Here is a 22,879-nt window from a genome sequence, read left to right as displayed (position 1 = left end):
CTGTATTCTAACTAAATTAAGTATCATTTAATTAAAAATCATCGATTATTGGTAAAAAATATAAAGTATATTGCATTGCTGTCTAAACCAAAAATATCATTACGTATCTGTTATGTATATACTTCACTATTACGTCAGTTATACCCCCGTGTTGATCCCAGATGCATTCTTTCGCGCGTGTGCCGATAATATAATATGAGGACCACTGTAAGCACTGGGCGCTTTTGTTTTGGAGTATAATAATGTTATATCTATGAATCGGTCTTTGTTTTGCTCAAGAACGTAATATTTTAAAAACAAAATGGCTGAAGACATGGCAGAAAAAGAAAATCTAAAACAAAATTTGTTGGCGACATTAGCTGCAAGTTTATCATTTGATCAAAATGAGAGAGTGAAAGCCGAAGATCAAATCAAGATATTTGAAACAACGGAAGGTTAGAAAAAGGTTTTTTATATATGTCTAGCTATAGTTATTTCTTTAGCTAACAGTCAGGAACATAGCTAGCTAGCTACAGTACTGTGAAAAGGTTTGTTAACATCATGGTTCTTGTTTATTTCATGTTACGCACGAACCACGATAGCCCACGATGCATATTTCTTTAACAATCGTGGACCTCACGATCATGTTTCGTTGACTACACAAACAAAAATTAAACATTACACCGTGGCGTCCACACGATAGATAACTTCTATTGTAAAACAACAAAGACACAAAGACCGTATTAGTTCATCAATACATGGAATCACAGTCCCGATATTTACTTGCGCACGCATCTAAGTGATTACGTAATGCCCGATGCGCACACAGAAATGGAGGTAAAAATGTAAACAAACTAAGCGGAAAAGTAACCTCCATTTCTGCGCGCGCAAGAGAAACACCGCACTATGATCACGGCTGTTTTGTAGCGAACAAAATTGTTACGAAAAAATAATTCAATTTACCCTCTCAGCTAAAACAGGATATCTCAAGAACGAAATAAGATTTTTATATTCTGTAAAAAGAATAATAATCTCAGATAAATTTTTCATATTATTAAAACAAAAAAAAAATTTGAACACCTGTTCGAAATTGATAAATTTAGGCCAAAATGTCTAAAAATGCCTAAAATTATCATTTAGATGAATGTCTTCCAAAATATCTCTGGAAAAAAGTTAAGAAAACATGTTTTTTATGGTCCAGAGGTTGAGTTAAATATCTGGAATGAAAATTACTTAATTTTATTACTGTCCGAAATTGTCCAAAGGATTATTTTTAGGCTAATTGTGAGAAATATGTGAAAAATGGCCTTTAGAGTCTTAATGTATGCTTAAAATTCGTTTATCAGCTGAATAAAAAACATTACTTTGGATTCTAAGGTCATTAAAGATGATGTAGATGAAGTATTAGTCTGTCCGAAATTGTCCAAAGGGTTATATTTGGGCCAAATGTGAGAAATATGTGAAAAACGGCCTTTAGAGCCTTAATTTATGCTTAAAGTTCGTTTATTAACTTAATAAAAAACATTACTTTGGATTCTAAGGTCATTTAAGATAATGGAGATAAAATATTAATCTGTCCAAAATTGTCTGAAGGGTTATTTTTGGACCAAATGTGAGAAATATGGAAAAACCACTTTTTGAGCATGAATGTATGCTTAAAGTTCATTTATTAACTGAATAAAAAACATTACTTTGGATTCTAAGGCCATTAAAGATGATGTAAGTGAAATATTAATCTGTCCGACATTGTCCAAAGGGTCACTTTTGGTCCTAAGGTTTTTCGGGCTAAATATGTGACATCTATATATTAAATAAAACGTCATTCAAAGTCGACAGTTTCAAAATTTTAGTTTATCAGGCTAGTAGAAAATATATCAAGTTGTGCATAAATAGGTTATTTATTAAATACATTCAATATATACAAAGCAATCATCTTGTGCTTCTTTATAAATTGTATAAAATAGCACCCAAAATCTTGTGATAAATTCAAGATTAGCTAGCTAGTTATAAACTTCTTTGATTTCGACAATTCCATCTTGAGAAAGGTCACCAAAGTCTTAACTAAATATAAAAAAGAAGTATTAAGTTACTTAGCTACAGGACATGATGCAAAATGCAAAACTGTAGGACCAAAAAATAGCTACTCTTTACAGAAAAATGTAAAACAGGGAAAACAAGATTAAAAAAGATACAATTAGCCAAACTTGAAGTTTTGCAACACATAAAACAATTTCTCAAAATCAAGGGTGCTCTAATAGCAAAAAATAATATCAAAATCCCTGCAAAATAAAGTAGTTCACTGTTGTTTCCCTTACCTCGTGCTTTGCGAACCTTTAGCTAGCTTCAAAATTGCTAAAACAAAAATGCTGGAAAATGCTGGAATAAGCGAGACAACGCTCGCTTATTCCAGCATTTTCGAAAAATTCCGGTTTCGAACAATAATTCCCGGGTCGAGCAATCAAGTCGAAAATAAACACCAGGCCGCTGTAATTTTTTGGGAAAAAAACATACCTGACAAAACATTAAATGCCATCGCTGTGACTAGCTTAGAAGTTTAGATACTTAGCACTTCGGCAACTTTTTCTCCTCTTTTTTAATGCCTAAAGAAGACTCAAACTTAAAATCATTAGTTTATAGTTTGCTAGACCAACGGTATAGACATGGGTTGATAGAACCATGTTTCCAGGCCCCCCATACCAATTTTCAAGTCCGTAGCTAGTAGCGCAGCGTTGGCACAAGGTTGGAAAGATGGTATACTTTCGCCAAAAATAATGTTTTTTTTTAATTTTGTGTGTTTTGTTTGAGGAAATAATTCGAAATCCATAACACACATGTATAACATATTTATATATTAAAAAAGTAAAAAAATAGATCGTTTTAATACTTTTTATTTCAGTAAAATTAAAACAATACAAAAAAAGTTTCAATAATTTGATGAATGAAATAAAATGATAAAAATACAAAATTTCAAAAAAAATTGTGGAAGCCATTTTAATTTTGTCCGCGGTTTGACCGTAGCGAAACAGCCGTGTGATTGGGCTATCAGAAACAATCTTCACATTTCTCCAAATATCGTTGCGAAAACCGAAAAAGCAAGACAAACTTGGCAACTGTTACGTTTGCGACCATGTTTTTTGGCTTATTAAGGCCCAGTCTCTTTAAATATTTTTCTTCGACTTTGTTAAAATAACATCTTTTAAGATCAGTTTATATCTTTGGCTAAAAAAGGACTCTAAAATAATCACATGCTGAATAACAGAGGCACAAAAACCTTAGAAAATGGGTTTCATACCACTTTCAGGCTGCCATTATAAAAAACGCAATTAAGGTCACATGTGTTTTTCTATAATTTTTAAAGCTTTTAATAAAGTAATAAAAGATAATAAAAAAAACCCAATGTGATCTTAAAGGGATCCCGAGATACTTTTATACAAGTTGGACTTACCTGAAAGATTTTCATAAGACGTTCCCAATGACATATTCACTTTTTATTAAAAGTTCATGTGACCCCAGATATCGTTTTTTAAATATTTGTTTTTCTTGCTGCCTTGATGGTTGCTTCGATCTTCTTGTTCGTTAAAAATTTCAGGCTAGCTCCAATCCTTCCTAGTGGCACGTGACCTATTACGTAGTATTTCAGTAGCGCTCACAAATTAATGACTTTTACTCGCTATTATTAATGACTTTCATAGCCAAAAACAATTAATAACTGTCGCAACACTGTTAAAAAAATTCAACATACTTTCCACCTCGATCTCTGTACTAATGATTGTTTTTTTTAAAAAAATAATTCAACACAATATACTAGCCGTCTAAGCAATAAAACAAAAAAATAATATATTAGCAGCAGGTGTGTGCATGATTTCTTTTATTTCAAATTTAAAAGAATTTATTTCAACAACCAGGTTGTAGAAATACTGATCTATAACCTGTTGACCTAGGCGGGGTATGATGCTCAAGTGAGTATTGCCAACCTTGTTCTCAACAATCCTTGGGGACGAGATTGCCTAAGTTACTCAGTAGACGGATATATTTTTTATTAAAAAATATTAAAAAATCAATAGAAAAGAATACTACTTTAATTCATCCCACGATAGAAAAGAGCCAGAAATTACTGTCTAATTAAATTTAGTTTTTATGATATTCTTCCAATATGTAGCGCAAACATCAACGTAGTCTAGTAAACTAAACTCATCATTTTTTCCCTTAGCGATAGCATGCTGAAATAAGCAGGGTTACAAAAGCAGGATAGACATCGAAGCATGAGAGAAGAAAAGAGAGACAGGTATCCTTTCTTCGTCAATGCTGCTCTGCACCTCCATGATTAGAAAAACCCTGGAAAAACAAATACTTTTTTCCGCTGTTATATCTTCGGCTATTTTTTACACGTCTAATCGCACATGGCCTAGGGACTTTTTATGTGCGATTTTTACCAAGTCAAATAATTGCCAACGCGAAGGTACTTGTTTTGAAAATATGTCGGTAATAACCTCGGCAAATGCCGAGTGCTGGAAGGGGAGGGGTGATGCAGCCCCCTCTCCCTTCCCTCTTCATCTTTTTCCATAAATTTTTATGGGCTTATAGTCACACCTTGATATTTTATTTGCCTCAAAAATATATCCTATTAAAATAAAAACCATACACAAATGTGTGACATGCTGAATAATCAGTAACTTTCAATACCTGTGTCTCAAATAAAAGTCCTTTGAAATAAAAATCATGCACAACTTGCGTCTCAAATAAAAAGTCCTTTGAAATAAAAACTATGCATATTTTATTTTTCGTTAGAATGCTCAGCTATGTGAGAACTTCATGCAGAATTATTTTAATTTTTTTTAAAAAAAATAATTTCACTTTGTTGCGTAAAGGTATATGTTCTGGCTATGCAATCAGTAATAATTAAAGCACTACCAAAATAATACGTAACAGGGTCACGTGCCACTAAAAAAGACTGGAGCTAGAATGAAAATTTTTAACGAAGAGGAAGGTCAAAGATAATCAAAATGGTGGTTGAGCGACAAGAAAAATAAATATTTAAAAAGCTATATCTGGAGTTACATGAAGTTTTAACAAAAAGTAAATATATCAGTTAGCATTTCTCATGCAAACCTTTCAGACGAGTCCAACTTGTAAAGGTACCTTGGGATCCCTTTAATTCTAACATTAAATATTATCCCTCGAATTTGGCTTTTCCACTCACTACTGCAAAAACTACCAAAAACTTCAAATAGCTATAAATCCGCTGTTATAAATTTTTGCATTTCAAAATTTTGGGAATTTGCTTTACTCAATAGATACTATAAATGATCTAAAAATAAAGGAAAACCAAATTATTTACTATTAAAAGTCCCCAAAATTGCCTGGTTCTTACAGAGAATTCCTCTTAAATTATATTATATTTTATACACAATAGAATTGTCATTTCTTTATTATTTTGCACACAAGAATTTTATTTCATTTTAAAAACGCTGAGAACCTTAACCGGACAGTTCTTATATTGCGTTCCAATCACCCAGGTTTTTTTGATAAAAATTGGATGGATAAATTCACAAAGAAAAGAAGAAAGTCCCCAATATATTACATGAAGACATTGAGGATTACATTATAATACTTTAGCAGTACAGGTGCAAGATTTTTTGTTTTAATTGTAAGAAACAGGTTGTGAAATGTACCAATCTATGACCTGCCATGATGTGCAGGGAAGTATTAATCAAATACTATAAAAAAGTCTTTATTTCCTCCTCTAACTCTTTCCCAGGGGTTGTGTGTCTAAACGTTACCAAGCAACGACAGAAATTGGCTGATATTTAAATTAAAATAATCAATAGAAACAAACTTTCAATGCAAGTTTGAAGATTGTTGAAGATACAATAAGAGACAGAAACCATTGCCTACTTTTAATTGTAAAACTGCTTGACCTTTTAATATTTTTTTTGTTAGAATATGGGGTAATTCTGACAGAAGTTACAATCGAATTAAATTGTCAACAAGAAATTAGACAGGTTTGTATTAGTCGTGTTAATTTTTTGAAAATAATTTTTAAAATAAAATTAAAAAATCATTATTTTCATAGTCCAATTTAATGTTTTATCAGAGACTAAAGGATTTACTAACAAATTTGATTGATGAGCTTGGTTTAAATATTACAGCACAATTAATCTTCCATTAAAGAAAAACATTGTTTTTTAGCTGGCTTCTGTTTTGTTAAAACAATATGTTGATTCTCATTGGTCATCTTTATCAGAAGAAAAATTCAAACCACCCGAAGCAACAGAGCAGGTGCATCATATTTACACAAGTTATGGAGTAGTAAAAGTTTTTATCATACAATTTTTTTATTCAACATTATGTTATAGGTTAAAGCCTTTATTCGATGCAATCTACCTAATGGTTTAAAAGATGATAGTAGCAAAATAAGAACAAGTGTGGTAAGTTTGCAGTTAGTTTATACTTTGTTTATCCTCAAACACGTGCGTGGCAGTCGAGTGTAATAGTGAACTGTTTCAAGGGCAAGGGTGATGCATTAGAAAGGGGTAACTATAGAGGTTTGAAGTTGGTTGATCAAGTAATGAAAGTTATTGAAAGAGTGATTGATAAGTTACTTAGAGAAAGAATTGATATAGATAAGATGCAATTTGGTTTTGTTCCAGGGCGTGGCACTACAGATGCAATATTTTTACTCAGACAGCTTCAGGAAAAGTATTTAGGAAAGAGAAAGAATCTCTATTTTGCCTTTGTAGATTTAGAGAAAGCTTTTGATAGAGTGCCACGTAAAGTTATTTGGTGGGCTATGAGAAAATTAGGTGTGGATGAGTGGCTAGTTACGATGGTTCAGTCTATGTACAGCAATGCTAGAAGTCGTGTCAGGATTAACGATTCACTTAGTGATGAATTTAGTGTAAATGTTGGTGTACATCAGGGTTCTGTACTTAGTCCTTTGTTGTTTATTCTAGTCTTAGAAGCGCTGTCGATGGAGTTCAGAACAGGTTGTCCATGGGAGTTATTGTATGCAGATGATTTGGTTCTCATAGCAGAGTCGATGGAAGAATTAGTTGAAAAGTTTGAGAAGTGGAAGAAAGGACTAGAAGAGAAAGGGCTGAAGGTAAACACAGCAAAGTCTAAAGTCATGATAAGTAGCATTGCAGCCAAGTGTGACCTTGTAGTTGGAAAATTGCCTTGTGGAGTTTGCAGGAAAGGGGTTGGTAGTAACTCAATTTTTTGTCAGACTTGCAAGCATTGGGTACATAAGAAGTGCAGTAGTATTAGTGGAAGGTTAAGAGCTGACATACAGTTTGTATGCAAGCGTTGCAAAGGTGAGATTATAGAGAATGAAGTATTTCCAGCTTTAATGATGTACAACAGTGGCTCGTTAGAGATAGTTGAGAACTTCTATTACTTAGGTGATATGTTGGGCAGTGAAGGGGGTGTTGGAGGAAGTGTTACTTGCAGGATAGGTTCTGCTTGGAAAAAGTTCAGAGAGTTACTTCCTTTGTTGACTAGCAGAGTCCTGTCAATTGATGTAAAAGGTAGGTTGTATGAAGCCTGTGTAAGAAGTGTTATGTTGTACGGTAGTGAGACATGGGCAGTGAAGCAGGAAGATCTTGACCGTCTAGAAAGGAATGATATGAGAATGGTTAGGTGGATGTGTAATGCCAGTCTGAGAGACAGAAAGAGTTCAGATGAGCTAAGAAGCAGGCTAAGTCTCCGTAGAATTAAAGATGTTATCCAGATAAGAAGATTGAATTGGCTGGGGCACTTGGAAAGAATGGAGGAGGATAATTGGGTAAGAAAGTGTAGAGACTTGATATTTCCTGGGGCAAAGCCCAGAGGCAGACCGAGAAAGACTTGGCAGGAGGTTATAAGGACAGACTTGATAGAGAGGAAGTTGAGTTTAGATCTAACACAGTCTAGATCAGATTGGAAGAGGGTCATTAATATACCCCGTCCAACCCATGCTAGCATGGAAAACGGACGTTAAGCCGAGAATGATGATGATGATGATGACGTGCATGGCTATCAAATGCTAAATAATAACACAGAAAGGCTATTATTAAGATTTTTTAAAAAAAATGATAAGGTGCTATTTTAGCTAGAAGAAAATAATTATTTTCTTGATGTTTGTTCTACACGGAAATAGTATAATGAAACATACTGGAAGAAAATTTAGTTGGTTAAGAAGAGGATTTAATTTTTAAAAAAGAAAGTCTTTACATTAATTTGATGCTATAGTACAAGAATTATAGATGCCAAACAATAATGGCAGATGTGCCATGCCAAACTGTGAAAACCACCTTGCTTCACTATAAATGATTATTTCATATTGTTTCTTCTAAAAAGTTGCTTGGCACAACCGTTAACACATTGCAAAAAAGTAAAAACTTGGTAGAAGAAAAGAAACATTTACTTGAGCAGAATTTGTGATAGAGGAATAATGAAATACATCATCAATATTCTTTTAAAATGATTGATCAAAATATAATTTCTTGCATATTACTTGTCATAGGCATATGCTATATCAAGAATCGCATCTTTCGATTGGCCTGATGCTTGGCCAGAATTGTTTCCTTTGTTAATGGAAGCACTTCATAGTATGAATGCAAACATTATTCATGGAGCTATGAGAGTTTTTACAGGTAGTGAATGCAACTGATACAGTGGAATGTGTTTTATTATTATTTGAAGTAATTTCCAATTCTGTCTTAACTTTATAGAGTTAGCAGGAGAAGTAACAGACTTGCAAATTCCACATGTAGCACCTGTTATATTCCCAGAAATGTTAAAGATATTTGCTAATCCAGAGGTTTGTTCTTAAATCCTTTCAAGTTGCATTAGAAAAAAAATTAGAAAGATAAAACCTGGCAAACCCAGCAACAATTAACAATATTAAAAAAACGACCACTAAATTTTTGTGATATTAGGGAATTTTTTTTTTAGGTTTACGGAATTAGAACAAGTGCCAGAGCAGCACACATTTTCTCCATAATAGCAGGCCTAATTGGCCTCATGAAAAAGGTTTACAAGGTATATATTAAATTAATATACATTTTTTGTAGATGATACTTTTCATAGTTTTTTAATCACATTTATGTTTTAGGGCATCGATAAACAGCACTTACATCCCTACCTTCCTGACTTTCTTAATACTTGCAGTCAACAACTCAGTACACCAGATGGACCAACATCAGATTGTGGTTTTAAAATGGAAATACTAAAGGTGCATAATTAACACATTAATCAATAATAGTTTTTATTTTCATCTTTATTCTTCTAGCCAACAAAAGGTTTTTTTGTTTATTTATTTATTTATTTATTTTGTTTTTCTAGGCCTTAGAGATACTTGTCAAAGACTTCCCAAAAACACTTTTTAATTACATGCCAAATATTTTACCACCTGTGTGGTCCATATTTACTGACAGTGTAGATAGATACGTTAAAACAACTGTGAACTGTATTGATCCATCAGAAGATCTTGTAGATGAAGATGGTGAGACCAAAGCTTTGAACGTTTTATTTTTGTGTCTGTTGGAATACCTACTAATCAAAGTATTAAGTGTCATTTTGATTTTGAATTTTTTATTAAAGCTTTCCTTGACCATTGTTATTAATGCAACATTTTTTATATTGACACACTTATATATGAAAATGTGTATAAGGCATTCAAATCTGACAATCAAACATCAGAATCTGCACAAGTGTAATGTTTCAGCGATATCAAAGAGCAATAACATATGACTGTTCTTAAGTTTCTTCCATGTAAATTACCTTCCAGTAATATGAAACTTTTTTTTTGACTTTAGGTGAAATACTGAGCTTCGAGAATTTGGTCTTCAGTGTATTTGAATTTATTTCTGCGTTAGTAGAGACTCCGAAATTTAAAAAAACAGTAAATGAGTATTTGGAGCAGATTTTGTTTTTTACAATGGTTTACATGCAGATCACTGATGAACAAGTGAGTGATAATGACATTTTGGTTTCCTTTTTTTGGAAAATATTGACATCATTTAGTAAATCAAAATCCATTAGAGACCAAAGTTTTTCACAGTCTAAACAAATTTTGCAGTAGGCAGGATGATCCACTCAGAATTTGGGCCTAATAATCTTAAGCTGGACGAAGTTACCCGTTTCAGATGAAATTAACAAAAAAGTTTAAAACTCCATATCTCTGTAACCGTTCGTTAAAAGCCTATGATATTATACACATGTTCTTGATCAAAAATGTTTAAAATCGATTATTTTTTTTATCGTTCATGTGAATAAAGTGTCTATTGACTAGTTCATAATTTTAATAACTTTAATCCCTAAACACTCTAATGCTCAAAATGTATGTGTTAAGAATTAAAAGTGATTTGACGAAAAAAAGTTAAGCAACATTCAAAACCTCTGTAAATAGGAAAATTTCACAACAACCATTCCCAGTTAAAGATTTGCCAGTTAAGATTTCATTAAAAGTTATGCTATTTCTCCAAATTTGCTAATTCATAAAAGTTTTTTTCTACTCTTGTTAATGTTCCTTACAACAAAAATAGCTTCAGACATTAGATATATTTTCATATTTTTTCTATTTCCACCAGATTGAACTTTGGTCAAATGATCCCAACCAGTTTGTCGAAGATGAAGATGAAGAAACATTATCATACTCTGTAAGGATATCAGCGCAATATTTAATACTTGTAAGTTGACACCTCCATTGATTGATTAATTGATCCACTAATTCATTCATTCATTCACTCATTGATAAAAAAATTATACATTGTATTACAGACGTTGTGTGAAAAATTTAAAAATGCAGGGGAAAAGTTGTGTACAGCTGTTGCTCGTCTGAAACAAAAGGGTGATGAACTACGCTCACAAGGAGATGGTAACTGGTTAGTTTGTTATTTTTATGTTTGTTTTTGCTTACCAGTCTTTTCATAAATTATATGTTAATACTGAAATTTTTTTGTAGGTGGAAATACCATGAAGTCTGCTTGCTATCACTGGGTTATATTCAAAACACAATTATAGAAAAGCTAGAAAATGGTGAATTAAAGGATGATTTCAAAATTTTTTTAACTGAATTTTTAATTTCATCCTGCTGTGGAGAAGGTATACTTCTTATTTTGGCAAGATATAACTAACACTCCTTCTAAACTGATACTAACTGTAAGAGTAAATAATAATGCATAGCATCCACTTTTTCTGTCTTGTAACACTCAACTTTGGTGATATTCGCCAAATTCATAATTAGGCAGAGTATAAAATAAATGGTTTTGCATATATTTCACTTTTTTTCACAATTATTTCTTGTTACACATTTCACGTTATCTATGCCTGATAAGCACACCACTGTCACCATAATCTCATTAGATTAGCACTTCATGGATGGATGAGGTGATAATCGCATACCATATATTTTTTTGATGACCTGCTAAAAAGTGTGAACAGCAAAATGTCAGAAAAATAAATTTACCTTTAATATTGAAGTGTTTGAGACTTTTTATGACCACACCACACCACAAGTAATTTCAGAATTTAAATATAGCGCACAGCGTGTTTTGTTCCTTAATTATGGTATTTTTAACAGCGAGGTTTAAGCACTAAATCAGGCTATTTAATTTAGCACCGCCATTTCTTCTTGGACAGTCGTTTTGGACGAGTAGTAGATTTGTATCAATCCTTTCTGATGACAAAATATCAACGTAAGTACAAGTGTATTAACCAGTTGTGGCTGAGTGTGTAACCAAATTTTTGCTTATTTGTTTTCTTGATTGATTAAACAATAATTATACATTGTACTGTAATTGTTTCTTATTTATTTTTTAGGTTTTTACATGCAACTGTGGCAGCCCTACAAGAAACACAAAATACAGTTTTACGAGTATTTGCTGTCAAGTCTTTATTTTGGTATGTTTGTTTTTCTTACTTAAATATTCATTCTACAGGGGAATCAACTTCGCACCATAACACTTTGGATTTTGATTATGTTCCATTATTTAGTCGACTGCGAGCATTTCTCTCATTTAGTTTTTGTGATTATTTAAAAAACGCTGACAAATCAATTCTTCTGCATCCACATCTGGAATCTATTGGTGCTGGCTTGATTTCCATGGCTACTCAGTTTACAGAAAGTGTGTTGGCTATTTCTTTACAAACGCTAAATATTGTGGTTAACGTATGTAAAAATCTTTCTTGTTTCAAACGTCTGGAATTTTTTGGTATATATTTAAAAATCAATTTTGTTTCATTGTTAGCCTTTGTTTTTACAGGTAAATGCTGAATTTACTTCAAAATTAGTAAATGCTGGTAATCTGGTACCTCTAGCAAACGCATTATTTTTAAAATATGGCACAGGTCAGTTGTATTTTTTTGAAGAAATCGTACAAGGATGTTGTAAAAATGTATTAATTTATTTTGCAAATTATTTTTTAGATCATCACTTAAATCCGCTAATTGAGGATCTGATTGGTGAATTAGCTAAAACACCAAGCTGTTTCCAAGTAAGTGAAATTCCGAAATACACATCACTAAGTTGATTTATTTTATTTTACATCTTTGTCTTATACTTTTAGATTGTTTTAGAGAAAACTGTCCCAACTTTATTAAGTATTTTGGAGGCACCACCAGATAAGATTCCAACAATTATAGTTGCTGTAAGTATGCTAAAAAGGTTTATTACCAGCTCTCCTTATCTAGCAGTGCCATTCTCTGACCTATTGTTACTGTTACTCGGTCACAAAGATCGACAATTTTTCCAAATTTTTAAAAATACTGTGGCAAAAATAAAAGTGGGAATGATAAACGAGTGGGATGTTATCATTATTTTTAAATGCCTTTTTATTCTTTTGTTTTTATTATCAAGTTAATCAGGTCTTTTAGCACGTGTATTATTATAACAAGCTTTGTCACCTTAAACTACCCTTGTGATCAGGAGGATACACTGTGGACTGAAATCAAACATTCCATTTCATAGTTTTAAAATTGTTTTTAATGTCATAACTTGAACTTACCTGATGCGCCCAACTTGTAAAAATGTTAATTCAACAAAGCTTAACTTGTGTGTTGTACCCCTCTAATTCTTGTCACGATAAAAAGAAGTGATACATCTTTGCAATAGTGTAATGAAAAACGTTATTCGTAAGTTACATGGTATAAGCAGTTCCATTTATTTTACCTTTTACAGCCGACATTGGACATCCTTACCGTGATAATTCGGAATGGTCCGAAACCTTTGGGAGAGACCTTTGTGAAACGTTCGTTTCCGATCGCAGTAAAAAAAGTCATTGATAGTGATGATGAAGCCGTTATACAGGTAAGCTTGAATACTGGAATTTATATTTTGAGATTTAATGGCAAGATAATTTTGTTTGTTTTTTGTTTTGTTGGGGGGGAGTACCCTAAAATATATTTGCGGGTTGTTATTATTATTTATCAAACAAACAAGCATGATGTAGGAGAAACTTTAGTGAGAAATAACGAAATGCGCGTAGCCGAGTGGTTATGGAGTTTCCCAATCACAAGATCCGTGGTTCGGTTCACAGCGCAGGCATGTTAGGCAAGTGCCTTTACACAGCTACAGGTCAACCCATGCCATGTGAGGGAAATTGGGTAGGCACTGCCGGTGTATACCTAATGTGTATATTCAGAACAAAGGACCCACATTGAGAACAGTGTTTCCAAAGGTAAAGTTGTTAAATCATGTATAAATATTCCGAATAATATTAACGGAAGAGTCAACAAAAAGATTTGTGACACTCAATGCGAATATTGTAGAAATTCGCTAGAATAAGTCTTTTCTAAAATTAACTTTTTATGATCATTAATTTTGAAACCTACGATGACAGATCTATCACTTCGAAAAGCAAATTTTAAAATATTTTTGAAAGCAAACCTTTTTCGGACCAATACATAAAACAAGACGCCGATGTGGCTGAAAAATCACGCTTTTAATGCACACAGAATTGTAAGGAGGATTGGAGGATTAATGTGATAATGAGAAATCTAGGTGACAAAGAATGAAAATTATTATATCACCATGATTGTTTGTGATTTTGCCAAATTTCGGCCTATAACTATACTTGGATAACATAAAAATAATCTTGTCCAGCATACTTTTTTTGTCAGTAGCAATTTTTTTAAAAAAGCGAAGTAGCTTTAGTTTTTGGACCAAAGTAGGCCAAAACATTTAGGCATCAATCAGTTCTATTTGTTGGCATAAAACGGTCTTTAGGTGACGAAAACAGCATTTTAATATCATTCTCCTGTCATTATGCCAAATTTTGCCAAAAGGAGAACAAGAACCATGAACCAATCAGCTAGATCCAGGAAACCATTCCGGGTACATGTTACAAGGACACGGTGCTTGTGAAAACGGGACGCACATATTCAAGGCGTAATTTAAACATCTAAGATAAACGTAGACCGAAGATATAAAAAGTCTAAATCTTGACATTTTATTTAGTAGGTGTTATCCTAATGTGTTTTCGTTTTTTGTAATTTCTAGAATGGTGGAGAGTGTATTAGAGCATTTGTGTCCTGTGCGACAGATCATGTATTTTCATGGTATAGAGTTACTTCACATTCTGTGTTCATTAATTTTTTTACAATAAATTTATAACTTTTTCAGGAAAGAAATAAGTGCATTATAAAAATATTGTAGGCAAGACGGGTCTGGTCAAAACGGGCTGTATTACGTTGTGCAAGTCACATGTAAACTGTTGGATCCACGTTCTTCAGAAAGCACTGCAGCATTTGTTGGGAAGCTTATAAATACCCTCGTTATGAAGGTGAGTGGTGAATAAATTTTTAAAAATATCCTTAAAGCAAATTGTAGATGGTAAATTCGTCGGTGAATTAGCTAAGAAATATATTTTTGATTTCCGCAAGAAACATAAACACATAGTATTAAAACAAAACAGTTATTTTTAAATTCTTTCCAGTAATGAATTTTTCTAAGAATAAACACTGAAGATTGCGTTTTGATTAGGTAGAAGTATACAGCGAAATATTTCGCCGCTAAAAAGTAGGCAGTTTTACTTTTCTGCAAATCGAATTTTTTAAAGCAAAAAAAAAAAAAACTAAACTGCGCATGCTGTGATAATTTCATTTGCCATTCACTTCACTTTGTACAAACCCCTCCCGTAAGGGGCGGTCTTCCCAGGGCTCTCACAACTTTTCAAGTTTTTTTGTTGCAATACACGATTTTGTTTTATAAGAAACTCGTTTATGATCATCTGAACTGGATTTGAAAAAATATTAGGCAAAATTATTTACTATTTACAAATGATATCACATCTCAAGTTGATACCTATGGACTCATGCCAAATTCACACTGAAAAAAAAGTTATGCGTCGCGGCGCGTTTTAACCATATATAATAGCCGCTAAATGACGTATACTCACTTTCAGTCTGCCGCATGACGCTGCGGCAAGTTTGGATCGAATACAAACTTTCCGCAGCGTTTTGCGTTGCCGCATGCTGAAATGAGCATTTTTCATTCTTATTCTAGAATTTTTTTCTATAATATACAAAAATTAAACGAAGTATTTTGAAATTTTATGTGAACAAATAAGTGCAAAAGTCATGCAGCGACGTGCTGTGACGCAAGGAACTGCGTTTTTAGTGTGAATTTATCTTAGTGAGTAATATACGAAATATATATTTATATAATGTTGGTTGATTAAGTAGCGATTAAGTGCGGCAAAATTGCAGCTCGCTATAACTTGCAGTGGGGAATTTACCTCATCCGGTGAAATCCGGTGAAAAAGCAAGCAGATAACTACTTAGATTTAAATTTAAAAGCAGCTTTTTGTTAACGCATCACTGTTGACTTATCCGAATTTTTAACCTAAATCTTTGTACACTTTTTCTGCGAAAGTAAAAATTAAATCACTGCGAAAACCTAAATATTTCGCAGATCGTGCGATCCGCCGTTTTTTCGATCGATGAATCATTTTTTGATAAAAATATTTGGTGGGAAAAAAGTGGAAAGAAATTTATAGACGATGGCATACCGGAAAACCAGGACCCAGAAACGTAAAGAAGAACCAAGGATCCTAAGGTGATTTCTGAAGCAACGCTCTTCATAGGTTAAATATAAACAAAAAGGAGGACTTTTATGATCCTCTGACTAACGGGCGGTGTACTTTTTTATAAAGACATTTACAAATCAAACCATGCTGGTTTACATCAAAATTATTCAAAGAACTTTCACGACTAGATAGAGCTTGTTGAGGTGATAAATGTCAAATTTAACTTTTTGCCTGCGACAAATATAAGTAACCGGGAAAGTTTGGATTAATTTCATGGATGGAAAAATTTTTGAATTATTATTATGCGTAGATCAGCACTTTAAAATTTCAATTAACCCCACATAATTATTTTCCGTGAAATTTGCCTTTTATTCGAAAATATTTTCCTTAAAAAAATCTTGATTCGCAAAAATCAATATTTTTTGGGAAATATATTACGCAAAAATTTCTACCATCTATATAATAAAAATGCCGATATGTACAAAACAGAGGTGTAATATCTTCTTTACAAACGAAACTCGGTGGTACGTTTTAGTAAAAAGCAGTGAAAAAACTTCTATGTTAATATTGACAACAACAGATACAAGTTTAACTAAAAGAAATAACATGGTAATAATATACTGTATTTGGTCAGCTGTTACATACAAAGTGTAGTAAAGAAAAGAAGGCCAGTTGATATTAAAACGCTTGAAACGACATGTGCAGTAGCATCTGAAGGAACGCAAGTAATCTCTTGTGTGGTGGATCCGCTGCAAGGACTGCCACCTCCAAACGGTCCGGTGCAACTTCTAGTTTGCGTCTGTTTGAGTGTGTCACTGTTGCAAGAACCTGAAATCGAAATATCGGCAACGTTTTTTAATTTCTCTGATGTACATCTTCGTACCTGAATTAATTTTCGCGAGAACTAACTTTCGCGAAAATCATTTTGCGACAATTAAATATCCCGAATTTAGCGAGAAAGTAATTTGATGACATGTTTCTCAATCTATATCGTTTTATATAAAATTAGACTGTCGAAGTTGAAATTCACAATTAAATTATATTTAGTTCTAGGTGTATTCTAATTTTAACACTGTCAAGATTTTTAAGACTTGTACGTTGTTGTTTTTTTTATCGTAATAGACCCATACCCAGGTTCTCACGTACGCGGATACAAGAAAAACACCTGGGTACAATCGAGTTAGTTGATGTAGAAAACAAAACAAAAATCATTGGGGAAAAAATTACTGAAAAACCTAAACCTGCCAACTAATTTTCCTTTTTTTCTTACGTTTGAGAAAAGTATAAAAAATGTATCTGGGTAAATTCACAAGATTTTCAAGGTAACCGTAATTTTGCTAATTTTCGCGCTGGTAAAAAATTTAGCAAATCGAGATAAAAAATTACAAACGTAAAAATAGTATCAAAATATGTGAAAAAGCGTGAGCTGGCTCAGTTGGTCGGCTGTTTTTAGCTTCTGTTTATGTGCAAAAGATTTACAGTTTTATTCTTCTATGGCCACTTGAAAAAAGAGAAGAAGAAAGAAAATAATGCTGGATAAATGTTTTTGAATTTATTATTGCGAATAGATTCCCAGATTCTCCATGAGAAATAAAATTAATAAGTTTTGTTCTTATTTTGCGGGGTTAATTTTTTTCAAGTTGGTCCAAGAGAATCTATGGGTAGGGTTACCTGTGTTCGTCCATCCCGTCCAAACGCCGTCTATTACTTCTTGAAGAGTTGTGGAACCAGCTACGATAGTTAAAGTGCCGATTTGCGACGATGAAGACGAGATCTTATTTGCACTAGCTGTTTTTACTGCAGGTTCGACATCAGTTGGAAAATTGAATTGGACGGTTGTAGAAGCTACAATACTTCCTTCCGTAAACCCGTTGACGACGGTGGTTACGTAGTAGGAATCGTTTACGTACAAAGCATCGAAGGCGCTTACTATTTCAGCCGCCTTTGTTTGATACGCAGTTGACGTGTTAACAGCAAAATTTGCATTCCATGTTTCATTTAGCGTGAAAGATACCTGCAGAGTAGAAGTGTGAGCACAATATCAAATTTAGTTAATATTTTGCTAAAATTTTAAAAGATTAATTTTTCACGCGATAGTTTGCTTAAGTCTTAATTATATCATAAAATTATAAATTATTATTCTCGTAAAAACAAATAACTTTTTCCTACGAAACACATCAACCTTGGCCTTACTAGATGCAAGAGTTTTTAAAGGATTTTATTAAAAAATATTCAGTAACAATATATACATGTTATCTTTTTCCACACTCAAATGACTGGGGCTTATTTTTATTTTATTCCGGAAAGTTTTTGCCTCACGAAATTTTTTGATTTTAATTTGCGAATGAAATATAATGCTTTTTTTTGCTCTGCAAAAGCTTGATTTGTGCTCCTGAAGTAGCACATGTGTAGCTTACCTTGTATTCCGTTAAATCGTTTCCTAAGTTGCCGAAGTTTAAACCAACAGTTGATGAAAGGGGACTTGAAGAAGTAGCTGGCGAAGGAGAAATCGAAGTTGTTCCTTCTTGAGCTGTAGTTGATGAAGGGGCAGTCGAAGATGAAGAAGGAATCGAGGTTGTTCCTTGAACTTGTAAATACAGAAATTAAATGTATTGTGATGCAACAAAAATATTTTGTTAAATCTCGGACAAAATATGTATGGACTTTTCAATTTCCCCCTTCCCCAACTTCAAGGTTGAATTTTAGAGGCCAACCACTGTTGTGACTCAAACACTGACTATTATGAAAGGGGGAGAGGGGAGACAAGATGTAATACCTGTCCACTAATTATGTCTAAGATTGTAACAGACTAAACTATGTTTGACGGATTCTTTTTGTTTTATATGATATAAGATGAATTAAAATTTAATACCTGTTGTCGAACCCGATGATCCATTTAAAGCCATTGTTGAACTAACGCTAGTTTCATTTGAAACTGCCGACGATGCCGCCACATTCATTGAAGATTCTACTACGAAGAATGATGTGGATGGCTCCACTGTAACCGTAGAAGATTGTACTCCAACTACCAGTGCAAGGACAAAGTAGAAAAACATCTTCGCTTTACTCGTTATTCATTCGTCTCAAGAAAAAACTAAAGTTTAAACGAATTCATTTCGAACGCGCTTGCCCACGTTCGATTCGTGTCGCAATGTAACAATGCAATGTTTTCTTTTTGTACTCACCTGTGGCGTTATCAAGTTCTTTTTTCTACTGCTATAAAATATACTGTTTCGCGAAAGATATTTTTTACGATTAGGACCTCAAATGCTATACAGGTGCGTTCAATAGGTTCATCCCAAAGTGGCTTATGGGATCTGCCCCAGGGTGTTTGTCACTACGCTAATTTTAAAATAGCCGAAAGACAATTTGTAAATATGCTATCTTTGTTTGAAAAAGTAAAAAGACTTAACTTCGCCTAAAAACTTGGAGATTTTGCTTTTTTTTAACGCAGACAACAATATCTCGAACTATTAATTTCAGCAAAATATAAACAAAATTCTTACAAGAATTTTCTCCATATGACACATTGTCTGCTATATAGAGAAACCGGTTCTAGGGAGTAATGCTAAGTAGAATCTTGAAACTATCTGCTATGTAGAGAGATGTCTGCTACACAGAAACCGTCTTTCCGTCCGTTCTTGAGAAAAATGTCCGTTGTAGTGAAGTGTCCGCTATAAGGATATTTCACTATATTTTGTTTTAGGCTGGTAGCATATTAGGTGATAGCCTAGAAATTATTCTTCGATCCGTACTCAGTAAACTACAACAAGCTAAGACTTTCACAATTACACAGGTATGAATTTATTTTAACTACCTTTTCGGAGAAGAATTTGCCAGTGAAATATATCAGCACTTAAAAATTTCGTTATAAATTTTTCACCGATAAGGTATTTTCTCGAAAATTAATGAATTTAAATATATATCATTTTAAGTGTTTTAAATGTATGAAATGCTATTTTAAGCGCAAAAACTTTTGCGTGCTTAAATTTCGCTATTTTCGCGGCTTTTTGCCCGTTTTGTAAAAGTATAAAAGTACAAAACAAATTTTCTTAAGGAAAAATTTAAACATTATTCTAATCATCAAATACAGTCGTTTCATAGGATTTGTCCTTTTTACCAAACATCTTCCTAATACTTTGGCTTTGGTGATTGGGGTTCTTTTTTGCCTTTGTCTATTTCTGGATTAATAGGATAGGCTGGTAAAGGTGGCTGAAACACATAACAAAATGAAATATTGAAAATTTGGATACAAAAATGTGCCTCTTTCAGTCTCGTATTTTTTCTGGCCTGCCCTTAGCATTTTTATTCCGCCATTGTTTTGTTAATTCCAATCGATATGTGCAAATATGCTTCTAAGTAAAATGTATCGACTTGTCTAAAAAATTTTAGTCTCTGTTAATGGTATTCGTACAACTTATACGTCATCAAATAAACGCAACGTTAGAATTTCTAAGCACCGTTCCTGGCCCAACAGGGAAGTCGGCGTTGGATTATGTCTTGACTGAGTGGTGTTTAAAACAACCTTCATTTTTTGGAAGTTATGACACTAAAGTTAGGTAAGCTCGTTTGTCTGTTTTTTGAGTAGAATTTATCTAAAATTATGTTTTTCGATAAACGTTTTTTTATCTTAGCTGTGACGCTTTATGTAAGCTTCTATTGCACGCAATTGCCACTGGTGATGCAAGATTTCAAGAAATCGTCGTCCCAGAGGAGGAGATGAATTATTCACAAGGTGATTATCTGTAACCATGTATTTCGATCAAACGATTTTAATTCATGTCCCCCACCCTCCTTGAATGAACTACTTACCCTATTTATTTTAAAGTATACCGGTTTGAAGTTAAGTAAGAAAACGTAATAGGCTAGACCTTCCTCGTTTAAGAGCTAATTGAGAATTAGAACTGACTTTCGCGAAATAAAAAAACCTGCGAATTTCGCGAAAATTATTTTCAGCAAAATCTTTTTTTTTTTTTAGAAATTATGACTCGTTCCAAAACCAAGCAGGGTATGTTTCATTGTTTTAAGAGAAAAATTATTCCAAAATGGTTGCTTACTTGTTTTATATGAAACTATAAAAAGGAAAAATTTTTATATTACATTTTTGTAGCACAAAAACAAGTGAACTATATTCCAGTTGGAATTAAACTGTTTAAATTGATAATAAATGAGTTGATCAATCAATTGGAAAATGTCGACGATATCAATGGCGATGAAGATGTAAGTGACGTGATTTACTTCTTAGAACTAAAAGCTTTCTAATTGCTTATCGATATTAATTTTTTGGTGACGTTTAGGACGATGAGGATGAGGATGATTGGGAGGATGAAGATGAAGGAATGGGCAAGGATATGTCTATACAACAAACTATCGAAGCCATGTTTTCTCCAGCAGGTGACTTTGCAGGTAAAAGCAAATCAACAGACTTATTAACTTTTTAATTGTTTGTCAATTTATTTATCTTTATCTATCTTTATGATTTTACCCTTTTAAACGCAAACATTAGCTCTGAAATTATTTAAGATATTATTTCGGTTTGTCTGTTCAGTATTCATATTACTGTGGAAAGTTTGTCATTTCTTGAACATGATAGTTTAGTAGGCGAGTTACCTACATCTAGGTCCGAAAATGGTAATTACTGTAATTAACTGTAATTATCAGCTTGTTTCTGATTGGTTAAGTTAATTACTGTATATAACTGTAATTATCAGCTCGTTTTTGATTGGTTAATTTTTAGCTCTGAATTTTTGTGAGAGCTTCCATTTACAAGACTATATTCCGCGATACGCATAAAAACCTAATCGCAAAAATACGTTTCGCAAAAATTTCATTTTGCAAAAAAAATTATTAATAAGAGTGGTCATTCATAACACTATTCTGTGAAAATTATCTTTAGCTGGGAGGATGGTTTAATGATCAAGGCTAGTCGTGTGAAATGTTTTTTGTAGGCCTACTAGATGAAGATGAAGATGAAGATGACGATCCTGACACTGCAGACGATCCTATTAATCAGACAGATTTGAAAGTAAGTTGTAATTTTAACAAACAGCTGCTCGGTTCTTATTGATACTGAAACTTTATATTGATAAATTTTCTCGACTTAGGTCTTCTTAAGTCAGTTTGTGCAAGAATTTTCACAGCAACCTTACTTCAGTGGATTCACATCATCGCTTAATAATATGGAAAGAGAGTGCTTACAAAAAGTTCTGACGTCCTAGCATAAAGAAGAAACACATTATCGCGACGTTCCATATCCATTTTGTATAAATTAAATTATAGAAATATATACATGTTCCTCAAAACGTTTTTTCATACAAGTATGCAAAAATTAGTCAAGGAAGGTCACGTAGGCAAAATGGTTAAAGAAAATGATTATACCATGCTAGAAATGCTGGGAAAGGTATCTGCTGTTTTGAAACCTGTCTTTTTATGCATTGGTACAAATGCAACTCAACTTGCATCGACTTGGTCCTTACTAACAAATCATCAAGCTTTCAACACACTAATGTTGTGGAAACAGGCTTATCTGACTTCCACAAGATGACTGTGACTTTTATGAAAACTAAATTTAAAAAGGGTAAACCGAACATACAACAATATAGGGACTACAAAAAATTTGACCATGAAACTTTCCGGGGGGACCTTTTTAAATCGTTAAATGAAACCGATTTCTTAGGTATTGATCTTGAAGCATCTTTGAACAAAGTCATGAACACTCTTAATATACATGCTCCAAAGAAAACGAAATATTTGAGAACCAACCAAGCACCTTTTATGAATAAAGAGTTAAATAAGGCAATAATGACTGGATCTAGACTAAGAAATAAATACTTAAAAAACAAAAGCGATGAAAATGAAACTGCTTTTAAAAAGCAAAGAAATAAATGTGTCAA

General features: G+C 33.0%; 2 protein-coding genes across 2 annotated transcripts; one reads left to right on the top strand and one right to left on the bottom strand.

The window, feature by feature from the left end:
- The first annotated feature begins 267 nt into the window (after window positions 1–267).
- LOC130655877 (importin-9-like) lies at window positions 268–22,288 on the top strand. The gene is made up of 30 exons (XM_057458692.1): window positions 268–434; window positions 5,920–5,981; window positions 6,169–6,258; window positions 6,336–6,407; window positions 8,483–8,612; window positions 8,691–8,779; window positions 8,914–9,000; window positions 9,074–9,193; window positions 9,304–9,463; window positions 9,777–9,928; window positions 10,551–10,649; window positions 10,741–10,844; window positions 10,925–11,064; window positions 11,579–11,657; window positions 11,782–11,862; window positions 11,983–12,130; window positions 12,225–12,309; window positions 12,388–12,455; window positions 12,528–12,608; window positions 13,139–13,267; window positions 14,459–14,517; window positions 14,615–14,741; window positions 19,693–19,782; window positions 20,379–20,545; window positions 20,621–20,721; window positions 20,965–20,994; window positions 21,097–21,206; window positions 21,284–21,392; window positions 21,935–22,011; window positions 22,091–22,288. The coding sequence occupies exons 1-30, from the start codon at window positions 302–304 to the stop codon at window positions 22,202–22,204; spliced, it is 3,093 nt and encodes a 1,030-aa protein (XP_057314675.1). The 5' UTR covers window positions 268–301; the 3' UTR covers window positions 22,205–22,288.
- LOC130655879 (uncharacterized) lies at window positions 16,537–19,061 on the bottom strand. The gene is made up of 4 exons (XM_057458694.1): window positions 18,859–19,061; window positions 18,404–18,573; window positions 17,658–18,000; window positions 16,537–16,814 (listed from the first exon to the last, which is right to left on the bottom strand). The coding sequence occupies exons 1-4, from the start codon at window positions 19,040–19,042 to the stop codon at window positions 16,624–16,626; spliced, it is 888 nt and encodes a 295-aa protein (XP_057314677.1). The 5' UTR covers window positions 19,043–19,061; the 3' UTR covers window positions 16,537–16,623.
- Window positions 22,289–22,879: the final 591 nt, after the last annotated feature.

The sequence above is a fragment of the Hydractinia symbiolongicarpus genome, chromosome 8 (genome assembly GCF_029227915.1).
Source record: "Hydractinia symbiolongicarpus strain clone_291-10 chromosome 8, HSymV2.1, whole genome shotgun sequence".
NCBI classification, from domain to species: Eukaryota; Metazoa; Cnidaria; class Hydrozoa; order Anthoathecata; family Hydractiniidae; genus Hydractinia; species Hydractinia symbiolongicarpus.
This window is presented reverse-complemented; position numbering and strand designations above follow the sequence as displayed.

Bases quoted from the DNA above. Each gene is read 5' to 3' on its own strand.
- LOC130655877 (XM_057458692.1), top strand. From the start codon at position 302: ATGGCTGAAGACATGGCAGAAAAAGAAAATCTAAAACAAAATTTGTTG. The intron at 11,065-11,578 runs GTATACTTCTTA...TATTTAATTTAG, and splicing joins TTCATCCTGCTGTGGAGAAG to CACCGCCATTTCTTCTTGGA. The intron at 19,783-20,378 runs GTATGAATTTAT...AAAAAATTTTAG, and splicing joins AGACTTTCACAATTACACAG to TCTCTGTTAATGGTATTCGT.
- LOC130655879 (XM_057458694.1), bottom strand. From the start codon at position 19,042: ATGTTTTTCTACTTTGTCCTTGCACTGGTAGTTGGAGTACAATCTTCT. The intron at 18,001-18,403 runs GTAAGCTACACA...TCTACTCTGCAG, and splicing joins ACGATTTAACGGAATACAAG to GTATCTTTCACGCTAAATGA. The intron at 16,815-17,657 runs GTAACCCTACCC...TTTCGATTTCAG, and splicing joins GACGGGATGGACGAACACAG to GTTCTTGCAACAGTGACACA.